The sequence below is a fragment of the Phalacrocorax aristotelis genome, chromosome 10 (genome assembly GCF_949628215.1).
Source record: "Phalacrocorax aristotelis chromosome 10, bGulAri2.1, whole genome shotgun sequence".
In the NCBI taxonomy this organism is placed as follows: Eukaryota; Metazoa; Chordata; class Aves; order Suliformes; family Phalacrocoracidae; genus Phalacrocorax; species Phalacrocorax aristotelis.
Genome location: NC_134285.1, coordinates 3703405 through 3718247, shown reverse-complemented (window position 1 = coordinate 3718247; position 14843 = coordinate 3703405). Strand labels below are relative to the sequence as shown.

General features: G+C 57.5%; 2 protein-coding genes across 3 annotated transcripts; one reads left to right on the top strand and one right to left on the bottom strand.

The window, feature by feature from the left end:
• Positions 1–495: 495 nt before the first annotated feature.
• Positions 496–4920, top strand: MED9 (mediator complex subunit 9). The gene is made up of 2 exons (XM_075104769.1): positions 496–688; positions 4091–4920. Exons 1-2 carry the CDS (start codon positions 540–542, stop codon positions 4305–4307), a joined length of 366 nt encoding a protein of 121 aa, XP_074960870.1. The 5' UTR covers positions 496–539; the 3' UTR covers positions 4308–4920.
• Positions 4921–6805: 1885 nt separating this feature from the next.
• On the bottom strand, positions 6806–8918 carry RASD1 (ras related dexamethasone induced 1). 2 transcript variants are annotated; one of them, XM_075104767.1, is made up of 2 exons: positions 8499–8916; positions 6806–8227 (listed from the first exon to the last, which is right to left on the bottom strand). In XM_075104767.1, the coding sequence occupies exons 1-2, from the start codon at positions 8782–8784 to the stop codon at positions 7677–7679; spliced, it is 837 nt and encodes a 278-aa protein (XP_074960868.1). In that variant the 5' UTR covers positions 8785–8916; the 3' UTR covers positions 6806–7676. The 2 variants fall into 2 exon arrangements, with proteins under 2 accessions (XP_074960868.1, XP_074960869.1); XM_075104768.1 differs by having other exon boundaries at positions 7935–8156; positions 8499–8918.
• Between the last annotated feature and the right edge of the window lie 5925 nt (positions 8919–14843).

The following is a 14843-nucleotide window of genomic DNA, read 5'->3' as shown; positions in this document are numbered from 1 at the left end:
CCTCCTCTGGCCTCCCACCTCCCATGCAGAGCTCAGTCCTGCACGGGGCAATGCGCCAGCAGGGTGTGGGGGCTCAGGAGGGAGGGGGACTGCTGCGGGACTGCTTGGGGCATGGCCCAAGCTCAGGCCCAGGCTCAGCCTCAGCCCAAGCTCAGACCCTGGTGCAGGCCTAGCCCCAGGCCTAGGCTCAGGGGAAGGCCCAGCCCAGACCCTGGTGCAGGCCTAGACCCAAGCCCAGGCTTGGGGGATTGGGGGACAGCCGAGGCCCCGGTGCAGGCCTAGCCCAGTTGGACGCTCAGGGAAAGGCCCAGCTCAGACCCTGGCGCAGGCCTAGCCCCAGGCTCGGGGGAAGGCTTAGCTCAGACCCTGGCGCAGGCCTAGCCCCAGGCTCGGGGGAAGGCTTAGCTCAGACCATGGCGCAGGCCTAGCCCTAGGCCCAGGCCCCGGCGCAGGCGATCGGCGGGGCGGGTGCGGCGAGGCCGAGCTCCGCCCCGCTCCGCTCCGCTCCGTCACTGCGCGGCGCCGCGGCCGGGTCCGCCATGGCCTCGGGGGGCTCCGCCGCCGCCGCCGCCCGCGCCGCCGAGGAGCCGCCGCCGGCCGAGCCGCCCGCCGAGCAGAAGCCGCCGCCGCCGCCGCCCGCGCAGGAGGAGTTCTCCTTCCTACCGCTCGTCCACGACATCATCAAATGGTAACGGCGGCCACGGCGCCGGCACCGGGCCCGGCCCGGGGACCTCATCCCCGCTCCGGCCACCCCCCCCGACCATGCTCTCTGACCCTCTCGGGGTGCCCTGGGTGGGGAGCAGGGCGGTGGGGTCCACCCCGGAATGATGGTCTCCCACCCTTAGCATCGGCAGGCAGGTCCTGGATGGGGAACGGGTCTATGGGGTCTCCCCTTTAACGATGCTGTCCCACGCTCTGCATCCTCAGGGTGCCCCGGACAGGGAGTGGGGCAATGGGGCTCCCCTCTAATGATGCCCTCCAGCTCTCAACATCCCTGGGGTGCCCCGGATAGGGAGCAGGACAACGGGATCCTCCTTCTAATTATGTTCTCCGACTGCCAACATCCTCGGGGTGCCCCGGATGGGTAGCAGGGCAATGGGGTCACCCCTCTAATGATGCTCTCCAACTTCCCAACATTTCCTTTGCCCTTTTTCTCCCAGCAGTAGTTCCTGGGAAGGGTGTCAGAGGGAGCTGTCACAGCCCCAAGTACATCCCCTCTCTGAGTGATGCCACTGCCTGGGTGGTGGTTGTGTTACCTGGGCAGTGCCGGTGCTCTGATGGCCCAGGTATGCTGCCCCACCATGAACACCCAGGAGCAGAAGCATTGTACTCGTGCTGGGTTGCTGCTCCAGATAACTGTACTGTTTGGCTGATAACAGCCTCAGAAAGTACAGGCAGTGCTGGAGCAGGAATGCAGCTCATTTCTGGGGAGTTGTAAGAAGGAGGATGGCTTCTACAGTGGTATGGGTTAAATTGTTCTCTTCCCAGTTCAAATCAATGCGGTAGGGGTAAAAGGTGCTTGTACAAGGGTTCTGACAACTGGGATGTTTCTGGCCCAGGATAACCCCTTCAGTCAGAGATGCTTGTCTGAGGTCCCGGTAGGGGCATGGCTCTGCCACAAACACCCGTCCAGGCCAGCTCCATGCTCTCATCTGGGCATACTGCAGGGTGAGGCAGAGGGCATGCGAAGCATGAATTCCCTTGTTACTGGTTGTGGGCCTGGCTACCCTTTCCCTATGCGCTTATTCAGGAGCTGAGGCTGGTTTGTGTCCTGCTGGTGTTTCACTTGTATCAAGCACATCTGAATGGTGTGAGAGGTTCACCCTTAACGACTCTGCAGCCTGAGAGCCAAGGCAAGGAATGACTGAATACTTCTGACACACCAGTCCAGATGGAGAACAGGTGTGAGAACGCAAATGCTCTGATTTCCCTCAGTCTCCCTGTTGTGCTGGAGGAAGGCAGTTGCCCCTGACCTCAATTCTGCCTGATCTGTCCAGACCACAGCAGTGAGGCTAAGCCCATTGCCAGGTGCATACATGTACATAAGCAAAGTGGGGAGTAGCCAAGGGCTGAGACCTCCCAGATTCCTACATGTCACCGAGCAGGTCATGGTGACCCGTGGATGACAGTCCCTAGGATATCTTGTGCCCTGTCCCACTGAGCCACCTACTCCCACTGCCCAGCTACCTTCCTCGGCTTCACACACAGCATCTCCTGGGGAGCTTGAGCAGACGTAGGTATGCTGAGCAGTGCTGCAGACGGGCAGGACCACAGAGGCAAGCAGTGGGATGTATTGCCTTGTGTCCCTGACAGATGGCAAATATATTATATTTTAACACAGCCGCTAGTCACAGAGCCCAGCCCTGCTGTTTTGACACTGACTCAGCCATGAAGACACATCTCCAAGGTGACTCTGTGCTCGGGAGCAAGGATGTGTCGTGTAAATTTGCTTACATTCAAGGACACATGCTCTTTCCTGTTGTTTGGGTCCCGAGAAAGTTTTCCCAAACAAGGCTTGCTGATATTTTCACCCTTGTACAGCCAAATGGCATTGCCGCCGAGGTCCCAGCGCGTGCCTCCACCAACAGAGGGTTGTGCTGGTGTAATGAAGAACACTGTGCCTGAAGGGAGGTCTTATGTGCAGTCCATCAGCACAGGCTGTGGTTCAACCTTGCATTGAATCCTGTGTTACTGTGGGCAGTTGCAGCCTCTTCCCACACCTCACCCCTGCCTGTCCATGCCCTCAAAGAGGGAGTCGTTTCAGTGGCTTGATCCAGCAGGAAAACCACCCATCAGAGGAAGAAAAAACCCAAACCTGAAATAATTATTCCTTTGGAGCAACCAGCCAGCCAGAAAGCCGTCAGTTCCCTAATTGTGGGGACGGGAACAACATTTGGGGAGGCCTGGAGTGGGGAGGATGTCCCTCTCAAAACCAGCCCCCAGCTATTGTAGATTAAAGGCAATCCTTCCCTTCAACCCCTCCTTCCCCTGACGTGCCGTGGGGTTGTGTGTGTGCCTGTACTTTTCCACTGCCAACCTGACCGTGAACGCCTGCATAATGGGGATACATTATAGTACCAGCTGCAGTTTTATTTAGAAGGGAGTAATGAATATTTTGTTCCAACAGGCTTTTTAAATGAACAGGGACCATCTGGTTAAAAGTTTTGCTCTCAGCCATGTCACGATTCCCCAAAGTTATAATCGAGCACCTCTCTGCCCTGGTCATGCCAAGTGGATTTATTTTTAGGTCTGGCTATTGAACAGGCTCCCAGTTTTCAAAGACCATTAGAATCCCGCTCGCGTTATTAACATGTGCCCTGGAAGCGGAGACTTGCTTTTGCCTGGAATCAGTAAAACTTCTCGCTGGTGCTAACAAAGCAGAGGCAGATACTAATGAGGGGTTGAGGGCAGATGCTGCCTCAGACAACACTGATCCTTGAAAAGCACAGAGCTGGCTGCAGAACCAATTGTGCTGCTCTTAAAAAAAAAAAAATAAGCTGTTGCTTCTCTTTTATTCCATATACATCCCCAGAGAGTCGTTTTAAAGCTCCAAAGTACCGTTTTCTCTGCCATTGGATACTCTCTGATACTTTGGGGAACAGTTTCTATTTTCTGCTGTCAAGCTGTTTGACTGCAGTGATTTTTTTGTATTACAGCAGCAACAGGTCGCGATGAGACCGAGATCTTTTTTTGCAGGTGCCTACACATAACACACGTATGTAATCTGACCTTCCCCAAAGAGAGATATGGGACTTCAAACAGGGGGAATTTAGCCTGTTCTTTGGTAATATTTTAAAGCTTCAGACCAGCTCCTAACCTGATTGATGGGTCCTGAAGTAACTGGATTTTGTGCTGGAAATTAGCAAGAAACCAGTTTGCCCCAGAGGCTACCCAGTCTGTATGTCTGTCTGCATCCATCGTCTTGGGATAGGCAAATGAGCTGTGTGTAGCCAGATACTGAGACCAAAAGGTTTCCTAGTGAATTCCAGTTTAAACCCTGGTTGTGCTGGAAGTTACTGTCACCTCCGTGGACTGAAGGGGCATTTCCAATGGAGAATTCAACAATGTCTCCATTTTCTGTCCTCTGCAGCATGGACAAGGACAGCCAGGATGTTCACCAGGTGCTGAATGAGCTGAAGAACAAGTTCCAGGAGATGAGGAAGCTGATCAGCTCCATGCCCGGCATCGGTGTGAGCCCAGAGCAGCAGCAGCAGCAGCTGCAGAACCTGCGGGAGCAGGTCCGGACCAAAAATGAACTGCTGCAGAAGTACAAGAGCCTTTGCATGTTTGAAATCCCCAAGGAGTAGGAAGGGTCACGGCTCTGCTCTCCAGGTCCAGCGTACCTCCTCTTCTGGCTGAACAGGAGAGAAAAAGGTGGCAGAAGTTTACTTTTCTTTCTTTTATGCTTTTTTTGGTCACGTTGCTCTGAAGTTGTGTCTGTGTGGATCACAGGCATGTGGCACTGAACCGGAACACTCTGTGCTTCACATACGATTACGGCGGTACGTTCACTTTGATCCGCTGTAGGACTGTGCATTTATATAGGCATCTCTTCTGTTTTCTCATGGGGTGGGGTGGTTTTTTTTTTTCTTCACATTCAAGCAAGCAGGAGACGTTATGTTTTCTCCTCACTAAAGGTCAAAGTACCTCCTGGTTAACTTCAACAAGAAAAAGAGGGCTTTTTCTGCAATGTTTTTTTTCATTTCTGAACTGATACAAGTGGCCAGACATCAAAAGGGAGCATAAGAGGGAAGCGTGAACTGGTTGGCCCTGCTCCTGAAAAGGGTCTCTGGGGCATTTTCCAGTCTGTCTGTGTCGAAAGAGGAATGATTGCTTTCAATTACTTTTGTATTTCTCTCTTTCTCTTTTTAAACAAGTGATGGTTCTGTCCGAGATGAGTAAAGATTTAGAAATTCCAAACTGCCCCTCTTGTGTATTCACTGAGCGGATGTCGGCTGAGCAGGGGCAGGACTTTGGCAGCACAGAGGACATGCGTAGCCTGGGCCCAGCTCCTGTGTCTTTACCTCACTTTTTTGGAGCAGGGTGACTTGGGAGAGCAAAGCAGGGACTGCCGGGGGAGTGGATTTCGGTAAGCTTTGGGTGTGTAAATCTCCTTGGGCAAGGGCAGCTTGTAGGCAGTACATGGGGCATCTTGCTCTTAAAACAGAGGAAGGGCAAGCAGAATCAAAACAAAGGGCATATATGATGAGCTTTTAGTTATTCCATACGTGACAGAAGGCAGGCTCAACAGGACGGGTCAGTTCCACATCCAAAGTGCTCCAGGGGCTTCCCACAAACACAGGCATTTGAGCGGCTTGAACATTTGCCAGCGGCTGACGGAAAGCTCGGAAATGTTGGTATCACATTCAGATGGATCTCAGGGCTCCCTGCCCTCTGTCCTCCTGCTCTGAGCTCTTACGGTAGCAGATGACAGCCTGGTAAGCAGCACTGCATCTCGCCGACTGACAAAGATCTGACAGGACCTTGAATTTCACGGTTCTCTGAATTATGCTGAAAGATGGTGCAGGTCAGTAGTGGAAGAGGTGAAAAACCAGCTAGTGAAATACAGTATCTGTTCAGAACTGGCATCCAAAGGCAGGTAGCACTTGTGCCTTTAAAAGATGAGAAGTGAGGTCTGTTTGGATAAGCTTTTGCTTTCCCAAGCCAAAAGGCAGGCAATTCTGCTCGTTGGGAGCTGGGATGGTTGCAGCACACCTGTAGCCTGGAGGTTACTCTGTCTCCGCTGGAATACTTTACTAGTACCTTCTTGGGAAGGTGCTAAACCCTGAGTAATGCAGATCACTAAGATAGACAAAGCACAATGTACTCTCTTTCTATTACTGAAATTATCTTTCTGCCAGCCATTGCCTGCCCCAGCTCAATAAATTCTTGTGTCTCATGCCTGGACAGTGGTTTCCCTTTTTTTGCCAGTTGCTGTTTCTGTGAAATCAGGGCATATGCAGAGCTGGAAGAAAGAACGTGATTCCACAGAAGTGTCTGGCACTTAGCATAGGAACAAGTTAACTTGAATCCAAGTTTCAAACGAAACTGAAGCAGTTTGGTTTGCCGTCTCACTCACCCACCTTATTTTGCAGCTTCGATAGAATTTTTTTGCCATTAATATGTATTAAACGTAGATTTGTTCTGCCGCTTGGGTCGGGGGGGGAACAGGGGCTGAAAACGAACTGAAACAGAAGCTGGTGCCAGGGAGAGCTGTTCTGTGAAGAGCTTTTCCCTTTCACTTCTAGCAACAGTTACTACGACTTGTTATTAGGAAGAGATTAAAAACCATCAGATGCAAAGGTGACCTTTCGGGCAAAGTACTTCCTTTACTCATATTGCAAAACAAAAACAATATCCCGGACGGGGCGCAAATGAATCACTCTCTGTTGACATCATTAAAGTGTGCTTAGTTAATCGGGAAAAAGCATGAAACACAATCAGCTCTTTATAACGAAGTGATGTCAGTTTGCTCGGTTTCTGCAGTGAACGACATGCCAATGCCCGGTGTGTCATGGGGCTGGCGGGATCGTAACTCGGCGTTAGTGAAGTGAGGAAAGAATCCTGGCTCGGTCACCCGTTTGAGTAAGTAACTCTGTGCGTGGCCTCTCGTTACCCCGTGTGGCAAGAAATCGGCTGCTTGCAGAGACAGAAACCTTTGCACTGGGAGTCGGAGAAAATGGGGTAATAAAGGGATTGACTTGAGGGGCTGTTTTTAGCACCTCAGGGCTGGGCTCAGGTCTCGGTTTAACAAGATTTGGTTTTGCTATGGGGCCGGGTGAAGAAGCAAAAGCAAACCCACAGGTGTCGTTTTAAAAAGATTTTATTAATTTGTAGAAAAAATAAAACATCAAGTTTCACCCACGGTAGAAACACTTGAGGATTTTTTTTGTTCGTGTCAATAACAACCAATACCTACATAAAGTGCCTATTATTTTCTTATTTAAAAAACCCTTCCCACACCCCCCGCCCGCCCCAAATCTTGCAAATCAGACAAGACAAATGTAAACAAGAGTCAGTTTTTTTGGTCCATCGGGGCTGCAACTCTGCAATGTCTTTGCAACAGCTTAGGAGTGTCTTCTGCACATGTTTTGCAGACACAGATGAATGCACGACACAGAGCCAGAATCCGTGCACAGCTTCTCAAGTTAAAAAAAAACAACCCAAAACAACAAAACAACAAAAAAAGACCAACCCCAAAGCCCCAAGCAGGCGCTGGCAGGCCTCTGCCCTCCCTCCCAAAGGCAGTGCCCGAGGCTGGGTGGTTTTGCAGGGAAACAAAAACCAAGGTCTGTGCCCTCCACACTCATCCTCCCACCTGGCCGCCCGGCAGCTCACCCTTTCCTTGTCTCTCTGCCTGGAGGAGGCTGGTCCCAGCGACACCACCTCCTGCCCTCCAAAGCCTACCCCTTCGCATCCCTCGCTCCCAAAATGCACCCCCAGGGAGGGAGCTGATGAAAGCGATCCCTCAGGATGAGGGAGGCTGGGGAAGAGGCGACCCCCTTGCTGCCTAGGTGGGCACCTGCCCACCCTCCTGCCTGCCCAAAGTCAGTTCAGAAACGAGCGTCTTTCCCCCCTCCCTTCCTTCTTTCTTTCCTTCCTTCCTTCCTTCCTTCCTTCCTTTCTTTCTTCCTTCCTTCCTTCCTTCCTTCCCGTCGTGGGGTGAGCAGGGTCTCCTAGCTGATCACGCAGCGGTCCTTCTCCTTGCCGTGCCCGCCGCCGATGGCTTTCTCCCGGATGTACATGAGGTCACTGTGGACACTAGGTCGCCGGGCGAAGGGGGCCACGATGCCGTACGCCTCCTCCGTGCTGCCCCGGCCTCCCTCTTTCAGCAGCTTTTTGCCTTTCAGCGCCTTCTTATGCAGGATGTCGCAGTACTGGACTGAGACCTTGCGGTGCAGGTCGGGGCTCATCTCGCTGGGCAGCTTGGCCATGGCAAAGAGTGCCTGGAACATCTGGTCCAGGCTGCTGTTCTTCTTGGCTGAGATCTCAAAGTAGGCGCATTTTTTGGGGTCCCCTCCCACCAGCTGCTCGATCTCCCGGGGCTGCACCTCCCGGTAAAAGTCCCGGTCACCCTTATTGCCACAGATGACCAGGGGCACCTCTATGTTCTCCTTGGTTTTGTTCTTCAGGCATGACTTGGTCTCCAGGATTTGCTGCTTCAGGCGTTGCACCTCCTCAAAGGAGTCCCGGTTGTCCAGGCTGAACACAAGGATGAACACGTCTCCTGGGGACAAAGAGGGACCGTGAGATGGCTGCAGGGATGGGGGGACACACAGAGACCCGCTAAGCCATACAGGGGCCCGGGGAGGGGAGGACCAGGCAGCACCCGGGTCCTGCACCCTCCCATCCAAGTTGCAAAGTTGCCCACTCCCTCCACACACAAAATCCCACCTCCCTCCTCCTGGGACTGGAGAAACATCTCCAAACTGGGCAAAAAAAGCCTGAAATCTAGCAAGGGAACCCCGCCTTCCTCCTGGTGCTCCCCAGCCAAGTACCTGTGAGGATGGAGAGGCGGCGCATGGCTGGGAAGGGGTGGTTGCCCGATGTGTCCAGGATGTCGAGCTGGTAGACCTCACCACGGATGCTGTAGAACTTGCGGTGGAAGTCCTCGATGGTGGGTGTGTATTGCTCCTCGAAGCGGCCGGTGAGGAAGCGCGAGACAATGGCCGTCTTGCCCACCTTGGAGGAGCCCAGGATGACCATGCGGTAGCAGTTCTTGGCAGGGATGCTCAGCTCGGCCTCGCTGGGACACATCTTCTTGATCATTGCTGCCAGTTTCATTGAAGCCGGTGACGGGACAGCTTGCACCGAGAGGAAGGAGGAGGAGGAGGTGGAGGAAGAAGGCGATGGCTGCCCGGCTGCTCAGCCCCTCTCCCCTCGCAGGAAAGGCCGGTGTGAGCTCTGCACGGTCGCCGCTGCCGCCGCGTTATATGGAGGCTGCAGCGACCGCCCCTCGGCGCGTCACGGCCCGGGGCGGCGGCGGCTGAGTCAGTGCGGGGCTCCGCGCCCGGCCCGCTCCCCCCGCAACCCGGCCGGGCTCCCGGGGCGGCGCAGCACGGCCCCGTCTGCAGCCCGGTTGGGGCTCCCGGGGCTCCGCAGCACGGCCCCGTCTGCAGCCCGGTTGGGGCTCCCGGGGCGGCGCAGCACGGCCCCGTCTGCAGCCCGGTTGGGGCTCCCGGGGCTCCGCAGCACGGCCCCGTCTGCAGCCCGGTTGGGGCTCCCGGGGCGGCGCAGCACGGCCCCGTCTGCAGCCCGGTTGGGGCTCCCGGAGCCCCGCAGCACGGCCCCGTCTGCAGCCCGGTTGGGGCTCCCGGAGCCCCGCAGCACGGCCCCGTCTGCAGCCCGGTTGGGGCTCCCGGGGCGGCGCAGCACGGCCCCGTCTGCAGCCCGGTTGGGGCTCCCGGAGCCCCGCAGCACGGCCCCGTCTGCAGCCCGGTTGGGGCTCCCGGGGCGGCGCAGCACGGCCCCGTCTGCAGCCCGGTTGGGGCTCCCGGAGCCCCGCAGCACGGCCCCGTCTGCAGCCCGGTTGGGGCTCCCGGAGCCCCGCAGCACGGCCCCGTCTGCAGCCCGGTTGGGGCTCCCGGAGCCCCGCAGCACGGCCCCGTCTGCAGCCCGGTTGGGGCTCCCGGGGCTCCGCAGCACGGCCCCGTCTGCAGCCCGGTTGGGGCTCCCGGGGCGGCGCAGCACGGCCCCGTCTGCAGCCCGGTTGGGGCTCCCGGGGCTCCGCAGCACGGCCCCGTCTGCAGCCCGGTTGGGGCTCCCGGGGCGGCGCAGCACGGCCCCGTCTGCAGCCCGGTTGGGGCTCCCGGAGCCCCGCAGCACGGCCCCGTCTGCAGCCCGGTTGGGGCTCCCGGGGCTCCGCAGCACGGCCCCGTCTGCAGCCCGGTTGGGGCTCCCGGGGCTCCGCAGCACGGCCCCGTCTGCAGCCCGGTTGGGGCTCCCGGAGCCCCGCAGCACGGCCCCGTCTGCAGCCCGGTTGGGGCTCCCGGGGCGGCGCAGCACGGCCCCGTCTGCAGCCCGGTTGGGGCTCCCGGAGCCCCGCAGCACGGCCCCGTCTGCAGCCCGGTTGGGGCTCACGGGGCGGCGCAGCACGGCCCCGTCTGCAGCCCGGTTGGGGCTCCCGGAGCCCCGCAGCACGGCCCCGTCTGCAGCCCGGTTGGGGCTCCCGGGGCGGCGCAGCCTAGCCCCGTTTGCACCCCGGCCCCGTCTGCACCCCGGCCCCGTTTGCACCCCGGCCCCGTCTGCACCCCGGCCCCGTCTACACCCCGGTCCGGGCTCCCTGTCCTGTCTGCAAGACGACCCGTTTTGCAGCTCAGCCCGGGGACCCGGTGCTTTGTATCGGTCCCGCTCGCAGCGCCCCGCAGCCGCTCGGGGCTCCCGGGGCTCCTCACGCCCCTCGCTGGGGGCGCCCCGAGCGGGACCCCTTTGCCAACGGCGCTGCCCGGGCGCAGGGACCCGCGGCAGTGGGTGCCGGGCGGGGGTGCTCCCAACCCGCTCTCCGATGTGGTTTTGCTCCAGTTTACACTCGCTCCCGGTGCACAAGCGGGTGTGCGGGCACCTGACCCGCAGCAAGACCGCAGGCAAGTCCCGGTACTGCGGGTGGTCCCGTACGCGGGGAGGGAGCAGAGAGAAACCTCCGTCCCCCCCGGGCTGGGGGCTGCGCGGTGCGCCCTTGGAGAGGGGCTTTGTGCCGCTGCTTTTCCCTTAACCCCCGCCCGGAGCCCCCGGACCCGACCCCTTGCCCGGACCCCCCTCCCCAGCCCAGCCCCGGGGCGCCCAGTGCGGGGCCGCTGCAGCGCCGAGTCCCCCCGCTAGGGGGCAGGCGCGGGCAGCGCGGGCAGAGCAGGCAGGGAGGGCAGCGCGGGCAGCGCGGGCAGCGCGGGCAGCGTGGGCAGTGCAGGCAGGACGGGCAGTGCGGGCAGGACGGGCAGTGTGGGAAGTGCGGGCAGGACGGGCAGTGCAGGCAGGGAGGGCAGTGCAGGCAGGACGGGCAGTGCAGGCAGTGCAGGCAGGGAGGGCAGCGCGGGCAGGACGGGCAGTGCAGGCAGGGAGGGCAGTGCAGGCAGGGAGGGCAGTGCGGGCAGTGCAGGCAGGACGGGCAGTGCAGGCAGGGAGGGCAGTGCAGGCAGGACGGGCAGTGCAGGCAGTGCAGGCAGGGAGGGCAGTGCAGGCAGGACGGGCAGTGCAGGCAGAGCAGGCAGGGAGGGCAGTGCAGGCAGGGAGGGCAGTGCAGGCAGGACGGGCAGTGCAGGCAGCGCAGGCAGGATGGGCACTGCAAGCAGTGCAGGCAGGATGGGCACTGCAGGCAGAGCAGGCAGGGAGGGCAGTGCAGGCAGGACGGGCAGTGCGGGCAGGACGGGCAGTGTGGGAAGTGCGGGCAGGACGGGCATTGCGGGAAGTGCAGGCAGGGAGGGCACTGCAGGCAGGGAGGGCAGTACTGCCCTGGGCAGGGCTGGGGAAGCTCGGCCCGAGGGCATGAGCCGCAGCACAGAGCCCCCCTTGGGGCTGGTGAGGAGGGCTGCCAGGAGGAGGAGGAGGAAGGGTGCTCAGAAGGATGCAGGTGGGCAGGGTGCTGCTTCATATCAGGGGCCTGATCTTGGCGGGTGCCAAGTTGCTGGGTCTCACTGGAGCTGGATGCAAGGGCCAGCCCAGGCAGCCCCACGGCCCCTGTCCAGTGGGGCTGCAGCGTGCTTGACCATCTCCCTGAGACAGCGGCACCCAGTCCTCGGGAAACAGGAGTGTTGCTGTGCTGAGCAATCTCTGTGCCATCAATGAGTGAGAGATGAGGCCCAGGAAAAGCCAAGCTCCTCTTTCACGTCAGGCCAGTGAGAAAGTTTGAATCAAAAAAACCCCTGTAAGGATCTATCAGAAGAAAAAATTTAACAGAAGGTGATGTTCAAATAATGTTCAGGGTAGCAGCAGCCTCACCCACAACGCTGAGAGGGACCTCAGGGACAGCTAGAACACACAGATTTGTGGAGCACGGTGCATTTCATCAGCACCGCTTGGGAAACAGGTGCTGCTGAGCTTTTCACCTTTCCCGAGTGTGGTCTCACACTTGGACATTAATTTAAACACCGTCCGGAGGGTTACAGAAGAATTGCAGTTGTCTGTGGGGTGGAGGGGAGCAGCGGTTTAAACTGCCCCTTGCAGCCCCATCCCTACCTGCAGGGAAACATCCTGCCCGGCAGCAGAGGCACAAGGACACTTTGGGGAGAGAAAGCGGGACAGTTTCCCGTGTTTATTGATCTGTGTGCAAGACAGCAAAGAGGTTTAACAGCCAATTACAGAGCACAAATGTAACATCCCAAAATAACAAAAAGATCATTTAATTGAAGCGGTTGATGTTAAAAAACAGACGGAGTAGGAAGCGCCAACCTCGGGGAGACAGACAAATCTAATATCTCAATTGGCATTTATTGTTAGCCGTGTAACTATTAATCGTACCAGGAATGGGTAAAAATTTGAAGCCTTCTCAGGTTAACAGGCTTCATTGATAGCAAATACAGTTGCTCCCTCCAAAAGGCTCCTTGGCAGCAGCAAAGGCGGAGCGCGCCGTGCTGCAGATGTGCCACCAGGATCCCGTGGGCTCGGCTCAGGGGGCCGGGGAGCCACCCTGCCAGGGAGCCACCGGGAGCAAGGGCAGGGATCCCGGGTGGGCGCAGGAGAGCTGATGGCTGCGGGAGCTCCCGGGGAGGGGACGTGGGCGCTGGCTGCGCTATCCCAGAGCCCAGCTCCTCGCAGAGTCATTCAGAGCCTGAGGAGAGGAGCATTATGAGGCATTAGGCTGAGTCCCCCAGGATCATCTAGAAAGTCGTGTCCTGATGGAAGCAGAGCATATTTGCCAGGAGCCGGCTGCCGGTGATGGATGACAAAGCATCCACCTCGCTGCAAGGCAAAGCCTTCCCACGGTTATGACTCTGTTAAAAATCACCACCTATTTCTGACCTGACTGCAAATAGCCTGAGTCTTAAGCAGGGGCAGATAAAATAGCTTTTTTCCCCCACGGCTGCCGTATCGCCTGTGCAGAGTTTGACCCTGCCATTTGCAGGGTGTTTTGCTCCTCGCTTGGTTTTGGAGGATACAGGCTCTTTGCTCGCTCACGCAGCTGCTCGGTACAGCAAGAGCCTCAGGCAAGCTGCTGTGCACGAAACCCATCAACTACAGACACCTTTAATGGAATCGAACATCTTTAGCACAGATCAGTCCCCAGTTTCTTGCTATTTCTTTCCTTATTTACACCCTCCTGGGTTTACTAGCCACCTGCCAATGAGCAAAACCCACCCAGGAGCCGCGAGCCAGTGGCTGAAGAAAAAAAATTCCACGAAAGTCACACAAACATCCCAGCGACAGAACATGCGGCTCCCCAGGGTCCGGTTTGGACGAACTGTGCAAGCAGCAAAATAAAGCTCACAGCAGCAACAGCCTCTGCAAAAATGTAGGAAGCAAAATGTACCAGGAGGTAGGAGTGTGCATCGTGCTGCCCGGCCCAGGGACAGGCGAGTAGGGGGATACTCGGAAAAGAACAATTACATCAGAACATGACTTTGATTTCTGAGCATTTTGCGGAGCCAGGAAGTATCATCACCCTGGGGTCGAGTCAGCCTCGGTTCACAGCTGGGTCCTACGAGTCCAAGTGAAAAAGCCAAGACTGGAACGGCTGTTTGTGCCTTTCCCGCCCTGGCACACGCAGACCCCGCGGCCTCTCCTGGGCCACGGAGAGACGCACCTCCAGTGTGAGCTCCTCAGCTTTGCCATTAAGATTCTTCACATCCTACCAAGGGCTTGTTCCCTGCGCAGCAGCACACGGCATTCCCTGGCTCCAGACCATGGCTTTGCAAGTACACACACGGAGCCGAGCCCTCTCCCCAGCCCGGCTTTCCTGGCTCCTCAGTTCCTGCTTTTCTCCCCCAGAACAGGGACCTGTTCTACAGACAGGGATCTCCCTGTTTGGTACAGCACCCCAGTGTGCTGCCTTTTCACCCGCTCACAAATAACCAGTGCGGGCTGTGCATTTCCCAGCAGCTGCTGGCGAACAGTGGGGTCTTGTGGGACCCCAAATCCTGCCCTGGCTGTTCTTCTGGGATGGAAGAAGGAGTGAGGGGCTGGAGAAAGAGGGGAGCAGCTGGGTACAGAAGGAAATAGAGGCTTTAGCTATAGCTCTTGCTTGTCCCCCTGGGGAAAAGCATCTGATTAAATCAAGATGCAGCATCCAGGGTTGCTATTCATTCCCTATATTATTAGCTTGTCTCATTTTATTAAATCTCCTTTAAGGCTTTTCAAAAGAAGCACGTAATTCACAACATATAATTTTTCCCAGATGAGATATGATGCAGAAGCGGGCTGCTCTGTCACTGGGGACCGGGGGGGTGGGTTTATTTGTTTCCTTCCCCCACCCCCTACTTCTTTAGCAACACTTTTCAGAAGTCTCTTGATTCCTTTTAGCATTTGGGATTTGATTAGAAGAGAATTTGAAAGCCTGAGACAAATTTCAAATCCCCAATTCCTTGAGTCATCCAGGCAGTGAGGGCTCCCTTGGAGACACCGTCCCTGCGCCCGGCACGATGCAGCTCCCAGAGCGGGCTCATGCTGTGCCGTGGTCTCCGGACTTTCTTTATCTGCTCCCCTTCTCCCATTGTTGGGGTGTGCTTGCTGTGATAAACTTGCCAAAAACCCCCAGCAGGGGCTGAACGCCCGTATCGCGGTGCAAAGCCGGGGCAGCAGCGTGCTCCGGCGGATTGCTCGCTGCCCCTGCTTTCCTTGCTGGCAGCACAAACGTGTGTCCGACGGCAAGGACGTGGCAGGAGCTGGGGTTTTGGTGGCACCGCTCTGCAGTGGCC